Raw genomic sequence first — 16996 nt, forward strand, 5'->3', positions numbered from 1 at the left:
AATCACATACTATTTATTTAAAGCCATCTACTTCATCAGCAACTTGTATTTCTACGTTAATGGTTACAAGGAGGAATACAGAACATAAATACTGGAAACGGAATGAAAACTTGTCTCATGACAAACAAACTACTACTACTACACTAAACAAAAACACAAATATAGGAAGGATTTTCAATTACAGATTAAATGTACAAGAATAGTTGAATAACTAGTTGTCTTATGAGGTTTTCCGTCTGTTCACTACAATGTATTTGCATCCTATCTTTACAATGATTAAAAACACTATAGGCCAACTCAATTGGATAGGGGCCTAATTGACTTGGCAATTTACTAATGAATCCTGACAGCGTTATTTTGTGCGCATCATAGCTTTTTAGGTCAATGTCTTCTGTAAAGGCATCATTCGAATAATATCATCAATCTCATCAATAATTTGTGTTTATGGTAAATAAATAAAAATATATGATGTTTTAGTGTTACATGTATTACACAATTGACATTGTAAAATATGTCCCTACCATAAATTCTTCAGATTATTTCTGACAATACTGTCAGGAAGTAACAGGACAAACCATTTCCTTTGTTACTGTCACAGACACATTAGCAATTAATCTGAGATTTTGGGGTATTTATCCTTAGATGAAAATGTAATCAGCATATGACATTCCGTTGGAGGGGTGTACGTTCATAGACCTACAATTTGTGAAAGGGCTTGGTCCTACTCTCGAGGAACATCTGTGAATATTCGTAGTCCATGCATTCCTTGGATCTCCTCCTTGAGAGCCTGTGGATGAGAACATAGCACTTTTCAGCTGTGCTGTTTTTACAACAATTTTGCATATGGAATAAAATGCAATACAGGATAATAACTTCACCTGAAAGGTTTGATATAAGACTTGACATACTTTACTACTTGTTGTTGCCTTCTCTCCCCCCACATCCGATCGGTACAAACAGTATCAACCAAAGCAAATATACAATTTTGACAACTATATAGCCTATACCCTTCCATACAATGGTGCAAACTAATTGATCTCTCCAGAATGTATAGCCATAGGTTACCTGGTTGACTAGTTGGTGTTGTTGAATAGTTCTTTTCCCTTTAAATTCATTGGATTCTATATGGACTTCATACATGGCACCACAGCCACCTGAGAACACAAAACATAATGATACACAATTGTTATGAGTGCACCAAAGGAATCAGAGGCGTCATGCCCATAGGGGGAACAAGGGCACGTGCCCACTAAGATTTGTCCGGTTTTTGATTTTAGCTGCTGGTGATGGCCAGAACTCGCAGGAGGTAAGATTATACATTCATTTGATTAAGCTATGTAGCCTATTGATTATTTCTTGATGAATACATAAAACAAAAATATTTTGTTGTTTCTCTGTAATACTTTTCTCAAAAGTACCTAGCCATTTTCTCTAAAATACCTTGCCATTTTATGAAGTTTGCTTTAGCTAGCCTGCTAGATAGGTTCCCAATCTTCCAACCTCATAACAAGCATAGCTTGTCCAACTATCTTAGCTGGCATGTCTGCTGGCAATTTTGCTAGACTTTAGAAATGCAAGTAATTACTAAACGTACTGAATAAAACTCACATTCCTTTCAATCTTTTACCCAGATTTTAGCAGAGATGCAGAGAAGCGTAACAAAAATAAGCACCAGGCATGATGATACAGACAGCTCAAGAGGTATGCTTAGATATGCAGAAACATACTTGGTTTAAATGTAATATGGCACCTTATGATATGATAGTTGTGAATGAATAATGATGCCATGATATGTGCCTGTATTGATATGTATTATGATCCCATGTACTGTGTTGTAATTTATATGTAATATCCTAGGCATATTAGTGCAGTATATTGATATGTGTGATTTACAATAGTCAGAATGACACCCTCATTAAAATTGAACAGGTAAAGAGGTATGCTTAGATAACCTATCCAGAAAAATCATAGAATTAGGCATAATGATTATGGCTCTAGATTGCAAGAAAACATTTTTTTAATCCAACTTCCCCCTCCGGATCATCCCCCCTCAATACTCTCGTACTTCGTAACACTTCTAAAATAATGTGTGCATGACGCCTCTGCCTAGGCCGAGCACTAGCCGAGCGTAGACTTAACTAGCCCTCGTGCAAATAAATTAAGAGATGAAGCTGAAAACCTTTTTTCCTCCAGTTAATAGTGATCATGGAGGGAGTGAGATGGAGTGAGGGAAGTGAAGAGAGTTAAGATGAGATAGGTAAAAATGGAAGAGAGCAGTCAGAAGAAAGATGACGGACTGCTGTGCCTTTAAAGAATGGAAAGGAAGCAGATATGGGGAATGGAAATAAGAGGATTGTCTATGAGGATTCTATGGTGATTGGGGTTTGGTTCTTAGAAAAAGTCAATCTAGGGTTTTGGCATACCCATTTGAGGTCTCAAGGTGGATGGAGAGTAGGATAGGGAAGTATGTATGCAGTATGCTAAGATAGAGATGAGTTTATTCGCTAGGATAGGATTCCTATCCACCTCCCAAAGGGACTGAGCAGTGTGCATGGTCTGACTGGGAGAACGAGAAATAATGTGCTTTAGTTTACAGAGCAGGGCTCCACTCAAGGGTGTGATAGCAGTGCCTCTAAGTGTAGAGGTTGAGCAGCTAAGAGGAAGGTTTCTGGTGTGTGTGAGGCCTTGCGGTGTAGCTGTAAGGAGGAGCCTGTCGGTTTTGCTATGCTTTGATTTGGAGGTACTTTTGATCTGGTAATGTTGAGATATATTGAGCTATCCAGTTAGAGCATTCGTGCCAGCTGTTCTGCAGTGTTTCCGCTGCCAGAAATGTGGCCATGTAGCATCCGTGTGTAGGATGGGGTAACCTAGATGTGCAAGGTGTGGAGGTTTCCCCTTAGTGGAGGAATATTTGGAGGATGAGCCCAGAAAGTGTAGTAATTGTGGAGGTAGTCGTGAGGCCAGGGCTACAGAGTGCCTGCTAAAGGTGAAACAGATACAGGTGGGAGGGGGTGTTACATAAGCACTGAGAAGGGTGAATCAGGAGGTAGGATCTCAAGGCTCTCTCCATTGCCTGCTCAGAGGGAGGAGGACAAATAGTGAATGTTCCCAGTGAAATGTATGGATCCAAGCAACTGTGTTTGGACAAATCCAGGTTTCTGACCTTCATCGCTATGGTTGTGAATTGTGCTGCACAAGTAGAAAGCTGGTCAGATAAAATTGGAATGGTTGTGTAGAGCAGCTGAACATTTTCTGGATAATCTAGATATTTCTGAAAAGGATCTACAGAAGTTGTTGGAAGAGGAGGTAATGCCCACTCAGGCCTGTGGTTAGGGATAATGCTTGGTATGATAGTATATGCAGTTTGGCCTGGGTTTTTGGTTGTTTTTCCATAAGTATTTTATTGAACCTATGAGTGCATCTGGTACCCCAATGCACTATTATTATTGGATGCCAACCGCCAATAATCCACAATTCTAGGAAGCCCAGGTTTCTCCTATTTCATTCCAGTAGTCGCGTAAACGAGACCTAATATGAAAGGATGACCACGCGAGAATGAGTCCACTGAACACCAGCAAGACACCAACAAAGACACTCATGTTTCCATGTCTATTTACCTGATATGTCCACGACTTTTAGAGACGTGGCCGATGGAAACTTCTCTTTGAGAAGTTGTGCAATTCGGGTCTCTCCATCTGTCTGAGAAGACAGAGTCCTCTGCAACTGTCTAGAAACCAAAACAGCCTAAAACAAATGTTTTCAAAGACAGTTAGCGAACGTTTGCTAACTCACAATAAATATTGAATTACAAGATGTAACGTTAGATAGCTCACTTAACTAGCTAACGTTAAATGGCCAGTGTCACTTGCTGTCTGATTTGAGTGAGCAGAACATCGCACTCAACCTTCAAAGTTGGCTAGTCTAAAGTTATGCATAAGCATGAATGAAATTGATTTACTTGATTTTTTTGAAGAAATCTGGAAATAGAGAGCATGGTGACCAAGTCCTTTACTGAAGATAAAACTAACAATAATGAACAGTAATCAACACAGGTTTTTAAAAAGTCATGCCCCTCGATGTCAGTTTTCGTCTCCACAATATGACGTAGGTATACAGTCGTGTCACGCAAACAGCAACGTACACTTTGTTGTAACTGGCGCCCTCTCGTGGACTGGAGACAACCATCACCCTTTTCACACATTGTTTATTTGCCTAATTAAAACAATAATAAATGGTACAATAATTTGTATTATAATGGTTTTCCTTGACAATCCTATACAGGACAAAAAATACATAACTATATAACACACCAATCACATAATTAAATAGGTAGCAAAACAATTTTTCATAAAAATATTTAATGGTATATTGATTGGTAGATGATTTTGAGGATAGTCATTATGGTTTCCCTTGAGATAAGACTACAGACTACACTGGCATTAGTCCACAGATAACTGCTCACATCATGTTTTGTGCAAAATGTAGCAATACTAGCACATTGTTTAGACAATATTTACAAGGCACTTTGGTATTTAGAGTTTCTAATACTATCCATAATGTTTCCCATAGTGTCTATTTCTTTGTAGAGGGTAGTAGACTACTCTCTGAGTAAATAATTGCTTTGTCAGACTAATTTTCCTTTGGGATGAAGTATCCATGCATGTCCATGTGAAGCTCTGCATTCACATATGCTCGAGCTACCTCCTTGAAAGACTTTGCATCCAGCACTAAGATGAAGCCAGATTCCCCTGGATTGGAGTTGATGACTGTTGTCAAGACCACACCTGGACATAAGAGACATTTTGTTAGAATATTGTAGGTGTAATATGATGGACAGACTTTCATTGAAATTATAACTTTATTCAGCATACAGTGTGAATGTCTGGCCATTCTAATCAAAACATAATAATTTTGCACGCCCAATTTTTCAGTTTTTGATTTGTTAAAAAAGTTTGAAATATCCAATAAATGTCGTTCCACTTCATGATTGTGTCCCACTTGTTGTTGATTCTTCACAAAAAAATACAGTTTTATATCTTTATGTTTGAAGCCTGAAATGTGGCAAAAGGTCGCAAAGTTCAAGGGGGCCGAATACTTTCGCAAGGCACTGTATATCCTACAGTATAGTGGAGCATTTAAATACAACCACAAACTATGATTGTAGTATCAACTGAGATAATCAACCAGTGTCATAAGTATGTCTTTCATGAAATATTGTCATGATGCATATATACAAACAAGATTATATTTTCGGGGTGTAATTGGGTACGACAGTTAAACTAGGCTCAGGAGGAATTTGTAAGTCATATTCTTCAAGATCAATAGGAATATATATTTATTTTAAAAGTACAAAAATGGACATACAAATTGAAGATTGTCCCCTCACCATGTTGCCAATTTATGTTCAGTTGAAGTAGGAAGTTGACATACACCTTAGCCAAATACATTTCAACTCAGTATTTCACAATTCCTGACATTTAATCCTAGTAAAAATTCCCTGTCTTAGGTCAGTTAGGATCACCACTTTATTTTAAGAATGTGAAATGTCAGAATAATAGTAAAGATAATTATTTATTTCAGCTTTAATTTCTTTCATCACATTCCCAGTGGGTCAGAAGTTTACATACACTCAATTAGTGTTTGGTAGCATTGCCTTTAAATTGTTTAACTTGGGTCAAACGTTTTGGGTAGCCTTCCACAACATTCCCACAATACATTGGGTGAATTTTGGCCCATTCCTCTTGACAGAGGTGGTGTAACTGAGTCAGGTTTGTAGGCCTCCTTGCTTGCACACGCTTTTTCAGTTCTGCCCACACATTTTCTATAGGATTGAGGGGCTTTGTGATGGCCAATCCAATACCTTGACTTTGTTGTCCTTAAGCCATTTTGCCACAACTTTGGAAGTTTGCTTGGGGTCATTGTCAATTTGGAAGACCCATTTGCGACCAAGCTTTAACTTCCTGACTGATGTCTTGAGATGTTGCCTCAATATAGCCACATAATTTTCACATCTTCATGATGCCATCTATTTTGTGAGGTGCACCAGTCCCTCCTGCAGCTAAGCACCCCCACAACATGATGCTGCCACCCCCGTGCTTCACGGTTGGGATGGTGTTCTTCGGCTTGCAAGCGTCCCCCTTTTTCCTCCAAACATAACGATGGTCATTATGGCCAAACAGTTCTATTTTTGTTTCATCAGACCAGAGGACAGTTCTCCAAAAAGTACGATATTTGTCCCCATGTGCAGTTGCAAACCGTAGTCTGGCTTTTCTTTTTTATGGTGGTTTTGGAGCAGTGTCTTCTTCCTTGCTGAGCGGCCTTTCAGGTTATGTTGATATAGGACTCGTTTTACTGTGGATATAGATACTTTTGTACCTGTTTCCTCCAGCATCTTCACAAGGTCCTTTGCAGTTGTTCTGGGATTGATTTGCACTTTTCGCACAAAAGTATGTTCATCTCTAGGAGACTGAGCGGTATGATGGCTGCGTGGTCCCATGGTGTTTATACTTGCGTACTATTGTTTGTACAGATGAACGTGGTACCTTCAGGCATTTAGAAATTGCTCCCAAGGATTTACCAGACTTGTGGAGGTCTACAATTTTGATTCTGAGGTCTTGGCTAATTTATTTAGATTTTCCCATGATGTCAAGCAAAGAGGGACTGAGTTTGAAGGTAGGCCTTGAAATACATCTACAGGTACACCTCCAATTGACTCAAATAATGTCAATTAGCCTATCAGAAGCTTCTAAAGCTATGACATCATTTTCTGGAATTTTCCAAGCTGTTTAAAGGCACAGTCAATTTAGTGTATGTAAACTTCTGACCCACTGGAATTGTGATACAGTGAATTAATTATAAGTGACATAATCTGTCTGTAAACAACTGTTGGAAAAATTACTTGTGTCATGCACAAAGTAGATGTCCTAACCGACTTGCCAAAACTATAGTTTGTTAACAAGAAATGTGTGGAGTGTTTATGACAACCTAAGTGTATGTAAACTTCTGACTTCAACTGTAACTGTCGTCTGATGTACTTGGCTATACACTCTGTATCAGATAGTAGGCCTCATCTTTGTTCTCACTTTGTTAGATCTCTTGAACATTCTAGGAATTACAGTTATGGTCGCATATTTATGTAATTCAACACTTTTATTACAGTTTGTTAAGACAGGCCTGTGAAATTGATTTCGGTGAACTCCGTGACACTGCCTGTAAGATTGAAAAGCCTCTCTTCTCCATTCATTCTGCTGTCTGAAAGGTAAGGATAAGACTAAGGTAAGACTTCTACTTACTGTAATTGCCATGTTGTGACAGGTTTTTGGGGGAGAAAATAGCATAAGGATAGTAGTCACAAGACTATTATTACTGTAAGTACTCATCAGTTACAATAAATAACTTGTCTGTCTTGGGTGATTTCATTATTGCTGTGTGAAGCTGTCAAAATGGCTTCTCATGCACAGTAAATGTAAATAGCAAAATGTGACATAAAACATGAAAATGTTGCAGTGATCATCTGAAAAGTCGAATTATTTTAAAAGATAACTATGTCTAAATAATGGCATCTCTGTATTGTGTCTATGCTGTGAGGTAAGGTCGGGGGTAAGAAATCATGATGGCAGTTCTTGGCACTGAGTTACCCAAATCTTATACATGTATACCATGATTAGTCTAATCCCATCCTAGAGATTGCACCAGGTCACCTAATATATTATATTTTTAAGCCATTGGTACCTATGCCAATTTCTTGTTAATTGTGCATGCCTGGCGCTGAAGAATATCCAGTGTCTGTCTCTTATTAGTGAGGGTGAAGTCCCCGAGTCAAACCACATTTCCCATGGGGGAAAGAGGGGCTACATTAACAATCATATCAACCAACTGAACAAATGGTCTTAACATTTGTCTGTTTTTTTCTGTAATATTCTTTGTAGATTTTTGTAGATTTTTTTTCTGGCAGGGAAAGATTGGTTCCTCTACAAACATCAAGAGATATGGATAAAGCAACAACAAGGTTTGAATATGTTTTTTCCCTGAAGTTTTTATTTCTTAGCAAGCAAACATGTACTTTACTGGCATAGCCATGTTGTTGTTGGACTATATTACACATAAATAAATAGCCACTTGTATTACTGTAGTTGTAAACAATATGTTCCTTTTAGAATGTATTCATTAAAACGGTGATGACATGGTCAGACTTAAAGACAAATAGTTCAATTGCACATTTACACAGACATCAGGGGGTCCGTTTTAGGCAAAGTCACAGAATCAAACTCAGACTAACACACTATTAAAACAAAACAAAACATAACATTAACAACAACAATAACTGGCATTTAATGCACAGCAAATTGTCAAACTGTTAAACTAACTTTAGAGCATTAATGTCTTGTTTCAGTCTTCCTCTAGAATGTACTAAATCAAAGTATACATGTTTTTTTTGTGTGAATTAAATAAAAGTATTTCATAAACACACTATTCTAATGGATATTCAAATATATATTTACAAACCTAATGTAAGTACATTGTAGTGACCCATGGTAATAATCATCATAATGTTGTTGAATGAGGTAATTATGTGCGCAGAAAGTGCTGTAAGTTCTCACTTTTGAGAGAAGTAATGGTGATAGCAATGCCACAGAAATAATAACAATGCCATAACTGCTTTGCCATACACTGTTGTTTTCCTTAATAACCTGGTGTACAGAAACACAATATAATGTACAATTGGGTGACCAGGATAGACTGGAATTAATACATTATTATTAATAATACATTATTATAAACCCTTTTTACATACAAAACTATATTGTATACATCCTGATTAGAAAAATAGAGGTTATGTCGTTCTCTGTCTAAAAATAGGATTTAAAAAGACACTTTGTGGTAGATGTTCTGTAAACATAAATTATACAACATTTGAGCAAATACTATTGGAGAGGTAGCCTAGTAATCGAATGGCCCGGGGCTGGTTTTCTACTAAGCTATATGGAATTGTTTCAAGATGGTCATACCAAGGATAATTTAGCTATTTGATTTTGAATTTTAAGACCCCTGTAGGTATACAATTTTGTATTAAAAAATTATTTGATAAAACATTGAATTTGGTCTTACTGATATTAGCCCATAGAAACACATTGAGTAACAGATTAATTCATGAAATAACAGATTTACATTTCGTATCAGGTTTAGAACTTACACAGCAGGTTACGATAATTAAAGTAGCAGGTTAGGAGAATTAGGTTAAGGTTAGGAAAGGGGTTAGTGTTAGCTAAAATAATCACCTTTTGAGGCCAATTTGACAATCTGTATCCCATCTAGACATGATCTTGTAGCTCTGCCACCTTCTACCACAGATGTGGAAGGCCGTCATTGTCGGATGCGGTGGACTGAGACGCAGCCCACACAAAACAGATATCTCTACTTTAAACTGAAGGATTTTGATGGGGATTTTTGTTTATTATGCTAATTATGCTAATTATGCTAATTTAATTTCCACAGGGGCACGGACATCAACTTTATATGGTTGGGAGTAATACTTTGCCCTCTACATTGTTAAGGTACAATCCTGCCCTTAGCTGGCTATGTCAGTTGGTGCTCTGTGTGGGAATGAAGTGTCCATGCAGATCCATGTGAATGCTGGCGTCAATTGAGGCACGAGCAATTTCCTCAAAGGTTTTGGCATTAAGGACAAGCATGAAGGGGGATTTCTTTGGATTGAGTGAGACGACTGAGGACAAAATGACTCCTGAAAACAGAAAATAAATAAATGTACCGTTTTATAGTGACATGGACATCAGAGCTGATTAAATGCTTTTGTAGTGCTGAAGAAGACCTACTGCCTCTTACCATCATCCTCCTCCACAGCTCCTGGTGTGGCAACAAACACAGGCTCAGAGGGGTAGCAGTCCTCTTCTGTCCACTCAATGTACTTTCTGGTCACAATGTCCCCCTTCCCAATCTGTGTAAGTATTATTAACACAAACAGAAGCATGTTTTCAGTGAGTAATGAGGAGGAACAACTTCTCTATCTTTAAGGAGAATACATTGGTAAGAGACTACCTTATTTGGGTGTGGAGTCCACTCCACTCTTGAGCCATAGAAATAACGGTACTTCTTGCCATTGAATTTGTAGTTCATCCCTGGCAACTCCAAACCTGTTTGTGTACAAATGGAGATAAATACAATTGTATTGTAACATTTATTTAGAAAATTACATTTTTTTATGGGTACGATGTTCCATAAAAAATGCTGCAACTTATAACCCTCAATATTTCATTAAAAATAACAACTGTTTTACTAATGTAGCATTTGATATATAATGGTATACCGATCACTGTGATGTTCAGTTAACATCAAAGTCTCACCTTCAAATATTGTGTCCGGCAGGCAATACAGCGAGCCATCTCTCTGCATCACTGTTTTGGCTGTTGTGTCTTTGAGCCTCACAAGATTTGTTCCTTTTGGAGTATCCTATAACATACATGTATCCAGTCTTTATTTGTTGTATAAACATGTAATGGTAACATTTAATTTGAAGCGGCTTTGCATGAAGCTTAGATCGCCTTGAAAACATAATATGAATTAATAGCTAGTTCATCATGAAAATGTCTAATTAAGCAAAATATCACAGGCCCTGATCAGTTCTAGATGTGATATATTCACAATATATCACGACCTCTCATGCTTTAATGCCTATTATGCTCTATAGCTCCCTCTTTAAGGTGCTCAATGTTTTAACTGTTCATAAGGAGCTAAATATGAATGTATTTACAGGATAGATGTGGGGTCTTATCTACCTATATATACCTTGTCAACAGTGAGAGGCAAGACGAATCTCTGGCAGACTGGTGGGGAGAAGTTGACGTTGTTGCTCTCAATGAATTCATGGGTTTCCTTTCTCAGGTTCGCTAAGTAGAACATTTCATACAGATTGCTGTCTTTGTAGGTGACCATGTCAAACACTACATGGCCGTCGTCCTCGTAGGCGTTGATGTGGTGGAAAACCACCAGGGCATCGGTGTAGAACTTGGTGGACACAGCCTTCCCAGTCTTCTTGTCAACCAGGTGGATCAGCGTCTAAAGAATGACCAAGGGGATCACCAGAGAGAATGTAAGAAGTTTGATTGTTGGCAAAGTGAGTTGAAGATAAAAATGAACATCCCATGAGGCTGTGATCAGACAAGTGTAGCTTACAATGTCCTCTTTGTCGTATCTGAGGCAGCTGGCCCAGTTGACGCTTCTAAATATAGCTGTGGCCAGTCTGACGATGTCCAGTTTGAATGGCTGCTCGACAAAGATTATGTAATTCTCTGTCATGCCGAAGCTGTGGAAGTAGCTGGGAAAGAGGGTAGAGCGAAACGGTATATTGCAGACCTGCTTCACCTTCCGCAGGGCAGGCTTCTTATGCTCCTTATCTGGAGAGGGAAAGAACATTGTCCTGTGAACACTTAAATGTGTAATCATTCATGGAGGTTTTTCCCCTAACATGTATATGGCCAAGAACCCCCAAAATTAAAATGTTCCGATACCTGATGCATTTACTGGAACCTTGAAGATGACATAGTTGGGCATGCCAAACCTCATGAGGGCAGTTCCCATGTTATAGGTGTTTCCCTCATCGTCGTAGTGAGGGTGTGAAGTCGCCATGTTCAGAGCAATGTGATTCCTGTAGTTCATCTGAGGTTGAGTTTACAGGACAGGCAAAGGGAGAATATATTAAAGCCAGTGATAATAGATTACATGGACAACAGTGATCATTTCAACAGATTTGAATTTACCTTTCCAATTACATCCAGGGTCATTGGGTCAATTTGATTAATGTAGTTGACTTCTGATGAGGCATAGTAGTCCTCACCATATCTAATGATGTTTATCAGGTTGTTATCTGTGAAGTCTGGGATGGCAGCGAGAAGGTAGGAGAAGGCTCTGAAAAAAGGACAAGACACTATGTGATATTATGTGTTTTTGGTCATGTTTGTTGAGATTTTTTGTGTGGACATCCATGAAAGGGACATGTAAAATCAGGAACAAATAAACTATAAATCATGTTTAAAAATGCATTATTTACTTTGAAAATATGTTTTTGCAGGGATCGGGATAGATCATGGTCCCAAATTCTGACACAACAATCTTGTTTGCCTGAGTGTTTTTCTTGAAGGTGTCACTCCTCAGGAATTTACTCCTGTAGTACACATCACCTGTAAAACACAAAGATTCTCAGCCCGATTCAGCCAGCTGGGAAAGTGTTCACCATTTGTGGAAATGTACAATGTGTTGTTCCTGTCTCACCATCTTTGAAGGTGAAACTATGAATTAAGGCCATGCCATCAAACCAGTGGTTGTATTCAGTGTCTCCCACTTTAAAGAGACCAGGCCCATTGCGCAGCAATGTCCCTTGTAGCCACTCAGGGACACATCCTGCAAGCACAGAAGACATAATAAATGCTTTCGTTTTTACCATATTTCCATGTGATAAACCAAACAATGTACAAATGGAGCTGATCCCTGATAAAGTTTGACCTTCAGCCTATATATATTTTTGAATGGCAAATTTGATAACTTTTGAAAGTTTACAATAGAGGTTTATTATACCTCATATACTGTATATAGGTGTTTGTGTCAGTGAAGGCTCTTCGGAGGAGGAAGGGGAGGCCCATCGTCCTCAGTGATTTTCAGAAAAATCTCAATTGTAAAACATTAAAAAAGTTATCCTTTTTAGATAAAATTATACTAAATATAATCATGTCACCAAATAATTGATTAAAACATTGTTTTGCAATGGTCTACAGTAAAGAAAATAGTCCTTCAACTTGTAAGCATTGCAATTTAGGCTATCATTTTGGGTACTGATGTCTCGCAGGATAATTGTTTAACTCTATTTGTGTTTTATAACTCTTTTTACTATAAGGCTACACTTAAAATGAGACCCTATCTCACAGGCCTCTAAATATAGCCTTAAAAAAAAAAACGAAATATTTGAAGAAGCACTTGCAGTGGCTGATAGAGGAAACAGATCTGGCAATAAGAATAGGCTATAGAGAGTCTTGACAATTTGGGACCCCTTGGCTATACCACAGTAGCCCTACACGGGCTATAAAAAGGACCTTGGCATTTCAGGTAAAATAACAACTCAATGTTTATATCCCAGGACAAGTTAGCTAGCAACAGCAAGCTAGCTAAATAGGACAAATTAGTTAGCAAGTGCAAGCTAGCTAGCTAAATAGGACAAATTAGTTAGCAAGTGCAAGCTAGCTAGCTAAATTGCCAAACATGTTTAATGCTTTTCGACGTGTTCCCAAATGAATGTCATTGGTTCAGAGTTTGTTTCGGTATTTTAACCTGCGTGTCGTGATCGCGTTTGGTGTAGGGGGACAAAATAAATGTATGCGCGATAGCGCACGCGCGCAGCCGGTTTGGGTTCCGTGTCGTCACAGAAACTGCGAACACACAGGCAGAGAAGCACAAAGGACACTTTTTCTGAAAGACGCTAACCAAATTCCCATATCGATCAATGTGATACAATCCTTTTCCAAAGCGTCTGGTCTATATCTTAACATTAAGAAATGTGAACTCATAGCTGTCAAAAGATTGTGTGACACCTTCATATTATGGTATTCCAGTAAAATAAGAACTTACATATTTAGGCATAACCATTACAAAGGATCAGAAGTCTAGAGGCTTACTAAATTTTAACCCTCTTATTAAAAAAAACCAGAAGAAACTAAATAAATGGCTACAGAGGGACTTATCTTTAAAAGGTAGAGTCCTAATAACCAAGGCTGAAGGTATCTCTAGACTAACATATGGTGCGTTATCTTTATATCTTGACCGTAAAATAAGCAAGGAGATAGACCAGATGCTTTTCAACTTTCTTTGGAGAAACCGTACCCATTACATTAGGAAAACTGTTGTAATGAACACTTATGAGAATGGAGGACTGAATTTTCTGGATTTTACTACTTTAAATAATACTTTTAAGATCAATTGGATAAAACAATTCCTAAGAAGACCCACTTCTATCTGGAATTGTATTCCTCATCATGTCTTCTCTACTTTTGGTGGCCTTAACTTCATGTTGTTTTGCAATTATAATATTGACAAAGTTCCAGTGAAACTTTCTGCTTTTCATCGGCAGGTTTTCTTGTCACGATCTTTAATTTATAAACACAATTTTTCTCCACACAGATATTATATATGGAATAATCGGGATATATTGTATAAAAATACCTCTCTGTTTTTAGAATATTGGTTCCGAAATAATATCCTATTGGTGAGCCAACTGGTAAATGCAGAGGGTCTTTTACTCAGTTATAAAGAATTCTTATCACTTTACAAGGTCCCTGTAACACCTAAAGATTTTGCAATTGTTTTAGATGCCATCCCCTCAGGTGTTGCTATGTTATTCAGGAACATGTCAAGACCCTCAGAGCCTACCCTCAGAGCCTACTGACCCTGTTGACTCATCAGTAGGAAAGATTTGTTTCTCTTATGGTCCATTCAACAACAGAGCGATACGAACCTTGTTTCAGCAGGATGTTGTGTAACAGTACAAATTTAAACCGTCCCCTCGCCTATACCCGGGCGCGAACCTTCTGCACACATCAACAGTCACCCTCGAAGCATCGTTACCCATCGCTCCACAAAAGCCGCGGCCCTTGCAGAGCAAGGGGAACTACTACTTCAAGGTCTCAGAGCAAGTGACGTCACTGATTGAAACGCTATTTAGCGCCCACGCTAACTAAGCTAGCCGTTTCACATCCGTTACATCATGCCTTATTGGAATGGATTTATTGATAATATCTGTTGGAAAAAAGTTTGGGTGTTGCCACACACATACCTACTTGTTAACAAACTTAAGGAAGTTTCCTTTAAAATTATTCATAAATATTATCCTGCCAACCACTATATGAAGAAGTTTAAGGAAAACATCAATTGCTCCTTTTGTAATGACCACCCAGAAACAGTTGTGCATCTTTTTTGGCATTGTATGCATGTAAGAAAACTGTGGTAAGACATCAGTAGGTTTATAATTGAACACATTTATGAAGATTTAACACTATTGTGGAGAGATGTACTGTTTGGATTCTTTACATACAATAGAAATAAGCGGAATCATTTTTATGTAATTTTTATGTAATTAATTTCATTATTCTTTTGGCCAAATTTCATATACACAAATGTAAATTTACAAACAGAAAACCACATTTTCGTACCCTACAAAAATAAATTGAACTGTATTTTAAGACAGTTAAATGCTCTACTAACAAAAAAGCTGTTAGAATTGTAAGTATATGCATGTCCCTTAAAGTCCTTGTATAATTGTATTGTGATATTGTACCCCCTAGCTCGATTGTCTATTGTTTGTAATCTATGTATGCTTGTGTTCCCTCATGTGCTTTATGTATTGATTTGAAATTAATAATAAAAAAATTAAAAAAAAGAGAAGCACAAAAGGATGGAGGTGCGGCGAGAGAGCAGACGAAAACGCTTCTTCGGGGACCGCAGCTGTGCCGCAGCAATACAAATTGGTGCTGTGACGTCATCGCAGCAACAGCAAAACGTAATCCACCGTTTTCTAGCGGAGCCAATAGCGGAGCTCACTGAAAAATAGTTGGAAACACTGCACAAGATATTAATCAGAACGTGCCAACGTTAAAAAAGTAAAGTTGCTCAGAAGGAAATAATAGTTTTATTATGCAAGTCACTAGCAAATAGGAAACTAACTTACTAACATAGCAATAACACTGAACTACCTTGAAAGATCGGCTAGCTAGTACATAAAGGGATACGCCTACCTGTTACTTCTGCTTTGACAGGTTCGGGTGATTCAGTCCCGTTCTTGCCGATGATGGATTGAAACATGGCATCAACTATGTTTCAATCTATAGGCTGTTATGTGGTACAGTGGTCCCTTATCAACCACAATAGGTTATATCAAGCTAGACTATGGACGGGTCCGTCTATATCTTTGTGGTATGGACAGTAGTCTAGGGGTAAAATTCCAAATGTATTACATAACTGTATCACGTATGACCACGTAGGCTACTAGGCCCCGTCTATTGGCTGGTTTAGGTAAAGCGATCACAAAAAGTGATAACTCACTAAAACAATACTATCGCCATCTACTGGCCTGTTTATGTATAATCAAACTGTAACAATGGTGGTTATATAACGTCACGAAGAAACAGAGGTCAGACTCTTTTAATGCATTTTATTACAACTTTGAATTGAAACTCCACTTCTTCTCTTTTACTCCTTCTTCTTCATCTCTTATCAAATTGACATCTTGAACTTTACTAAAAGATGGAAAAGAAAAAAAAGAAATGGATAGATTAGAAATAAAATGTGCTTTTGGGCCTTGGGTCTTCACGATATTGGGAGTTTATTGATTTTATACATGTAATGGGCTGCCCTATAGTAAGTTTATTAATGAAAACTAAAAAGCAAACACCTGGTAAACAGCTGAGGGATGGGCTGGAGAAATGTAACCACTCTCAAATTCATAGACAGAGCTATGGATGCAAGGACTGCTCATCCATGAGATAAAAATGTAAGTTTTAACCATGTTTTGGAGCTATACAGTGTTTATTTACAATTTTTGTTTACAAAGTAATGGAGTAAAACAGTTATATTTAGACAGTTGAATAAGCTCAACAGGCATTACAAATTACATTATTCAAGAATCAATTGCTATATACAGTGTCATTATTTTACAAGTGAAAACATGTACAGTGCATTTGGAGAGTATTCAGACCCCTTGACTTTTTCCACATTTTGTTACGTTACAGCCTTATTCTAAAATCGATTAAATTGTTTTTCCCCCCTCAATGTTTGCTAATTTATAAAAAAAAATAATAATAATAACAGATACCACATTTACATAAGTATTCAAACCCTTTACTTAGTACATTGTTGAAGCACCTTTGGCAACAATTACAGCCTCGAGTCTTCTTGGGTAAGACGCTACAAGCTTGTATTTGGGGAGTTTCCCCAATTCTTC

The 16996-nt window shown here is 37.8% G+C and overlaps 2 protein-coding genes across 4 annotated transcripts; both read right to left on the bottom strand.

Annotated features, from left to right (window-relative positions):
* bola3 (BolA-like protein 3) lies at positions 1 to 4106 on the bottom strand. The gene is given in 4 exon segments (NM_001160638.2): positions 1 to 787; positions 1066 to 1154; positions 3618 to 3744; positions 3959 to 4106. Coding segments are annotated over 4 exon segments (318 nt in total). The 5' UTR covers positions 3995 to 4106; the 3' UTR covers positions 1 to 721.
* A 78-nt stretch (positions 4107 to 4184) lies between these two features.
* Positions 4185 to 16053, bottom strand: LOC110506506 (beta,beta-carotene 15,15'-dioxygenase). 3 transcript variants are annotated; one of them, XM_090222303.1, is made up of 11 exons: positions 15792 to 16053; positions 12286 to 12414; positions 12065 to 12194; positions 11775 to 11922; positions 11526 to 11673; positions 11191 to 11411; positions 10804 to 11073; positions 10362 to 10467; positions 10057 to 10151; positions 9844 to 9955; positions 4185 to 4784 (listed from the first exon to the last, which is right to left on the bottom strand). In XM_090222303.1, the coding sequence occupies exons 1-11, from the start codon at positions 15856 to 15858 to the stop codon at positions 4630 to 4632; spliced, it is 1581 nt and encodes a 526-aa protein (XP_090078429.1). In that variant the 5' UTR covers positions 15859 to 16053; the 3' UTR covers positions 4185 to 4629. The 3 variants fall into 3 exon arrangements, with proteins under 3 accessions (XP_090078429.1, XP_021441837.3, XP_090078430.1); XM_021586162.3 differs by lacking the exon at positions 4185 to 4784 and adding an exon at positions 8018 to 9742; XM_090222304.1 differs by lacking the exon at positions 4185 to 4784 and adding an exon at positions 8018 to 9742 and having other exon boundaries at positions 11852 to 11922; positions 15792 to 15929.
* Positions 16054 to 16996: the final 943 nt, after the last annotated feature.

Source organism: Oncorhynchus mykiss, chromosome 26, assembly GCF_057628025.1.
Source record: "Oncorhynchus mykiss isolate SJ-2025 chromosome 26, ASM5762802v1, whole genome shotgun sequence".
NCBI classification, from domain to species: Eukaryota; Metazoa; Chordata; class Actinopteri; order Salmoniformes; family Salmonidae; genus Oncorhynchus; species Oncorhynchus mykiss.

Coding starts and splice junctions, on each gene's coding strand:
- LOC110506506 (XM_021586162.3), bottom strand. CDS start 15,858: ATGTTTCAATCCATCATCGGCAAGAACGGGACTGAATCACCCGAACCT. Junction 12,195..12,285: donor TAGTTTCACCTTCAAAGATG/GTGAGACAGGAA, acceptor TGTGTTTTACAG/GTGATGTGTACTACAGGAGT. Junction 9,743..9,843: donor AGCTGTGGAGGAGGATGATG/GTAAGAGGCAGT, acceptor TTCTGTTTTCAG/GAGTCATTTTGTCCTCAGTC.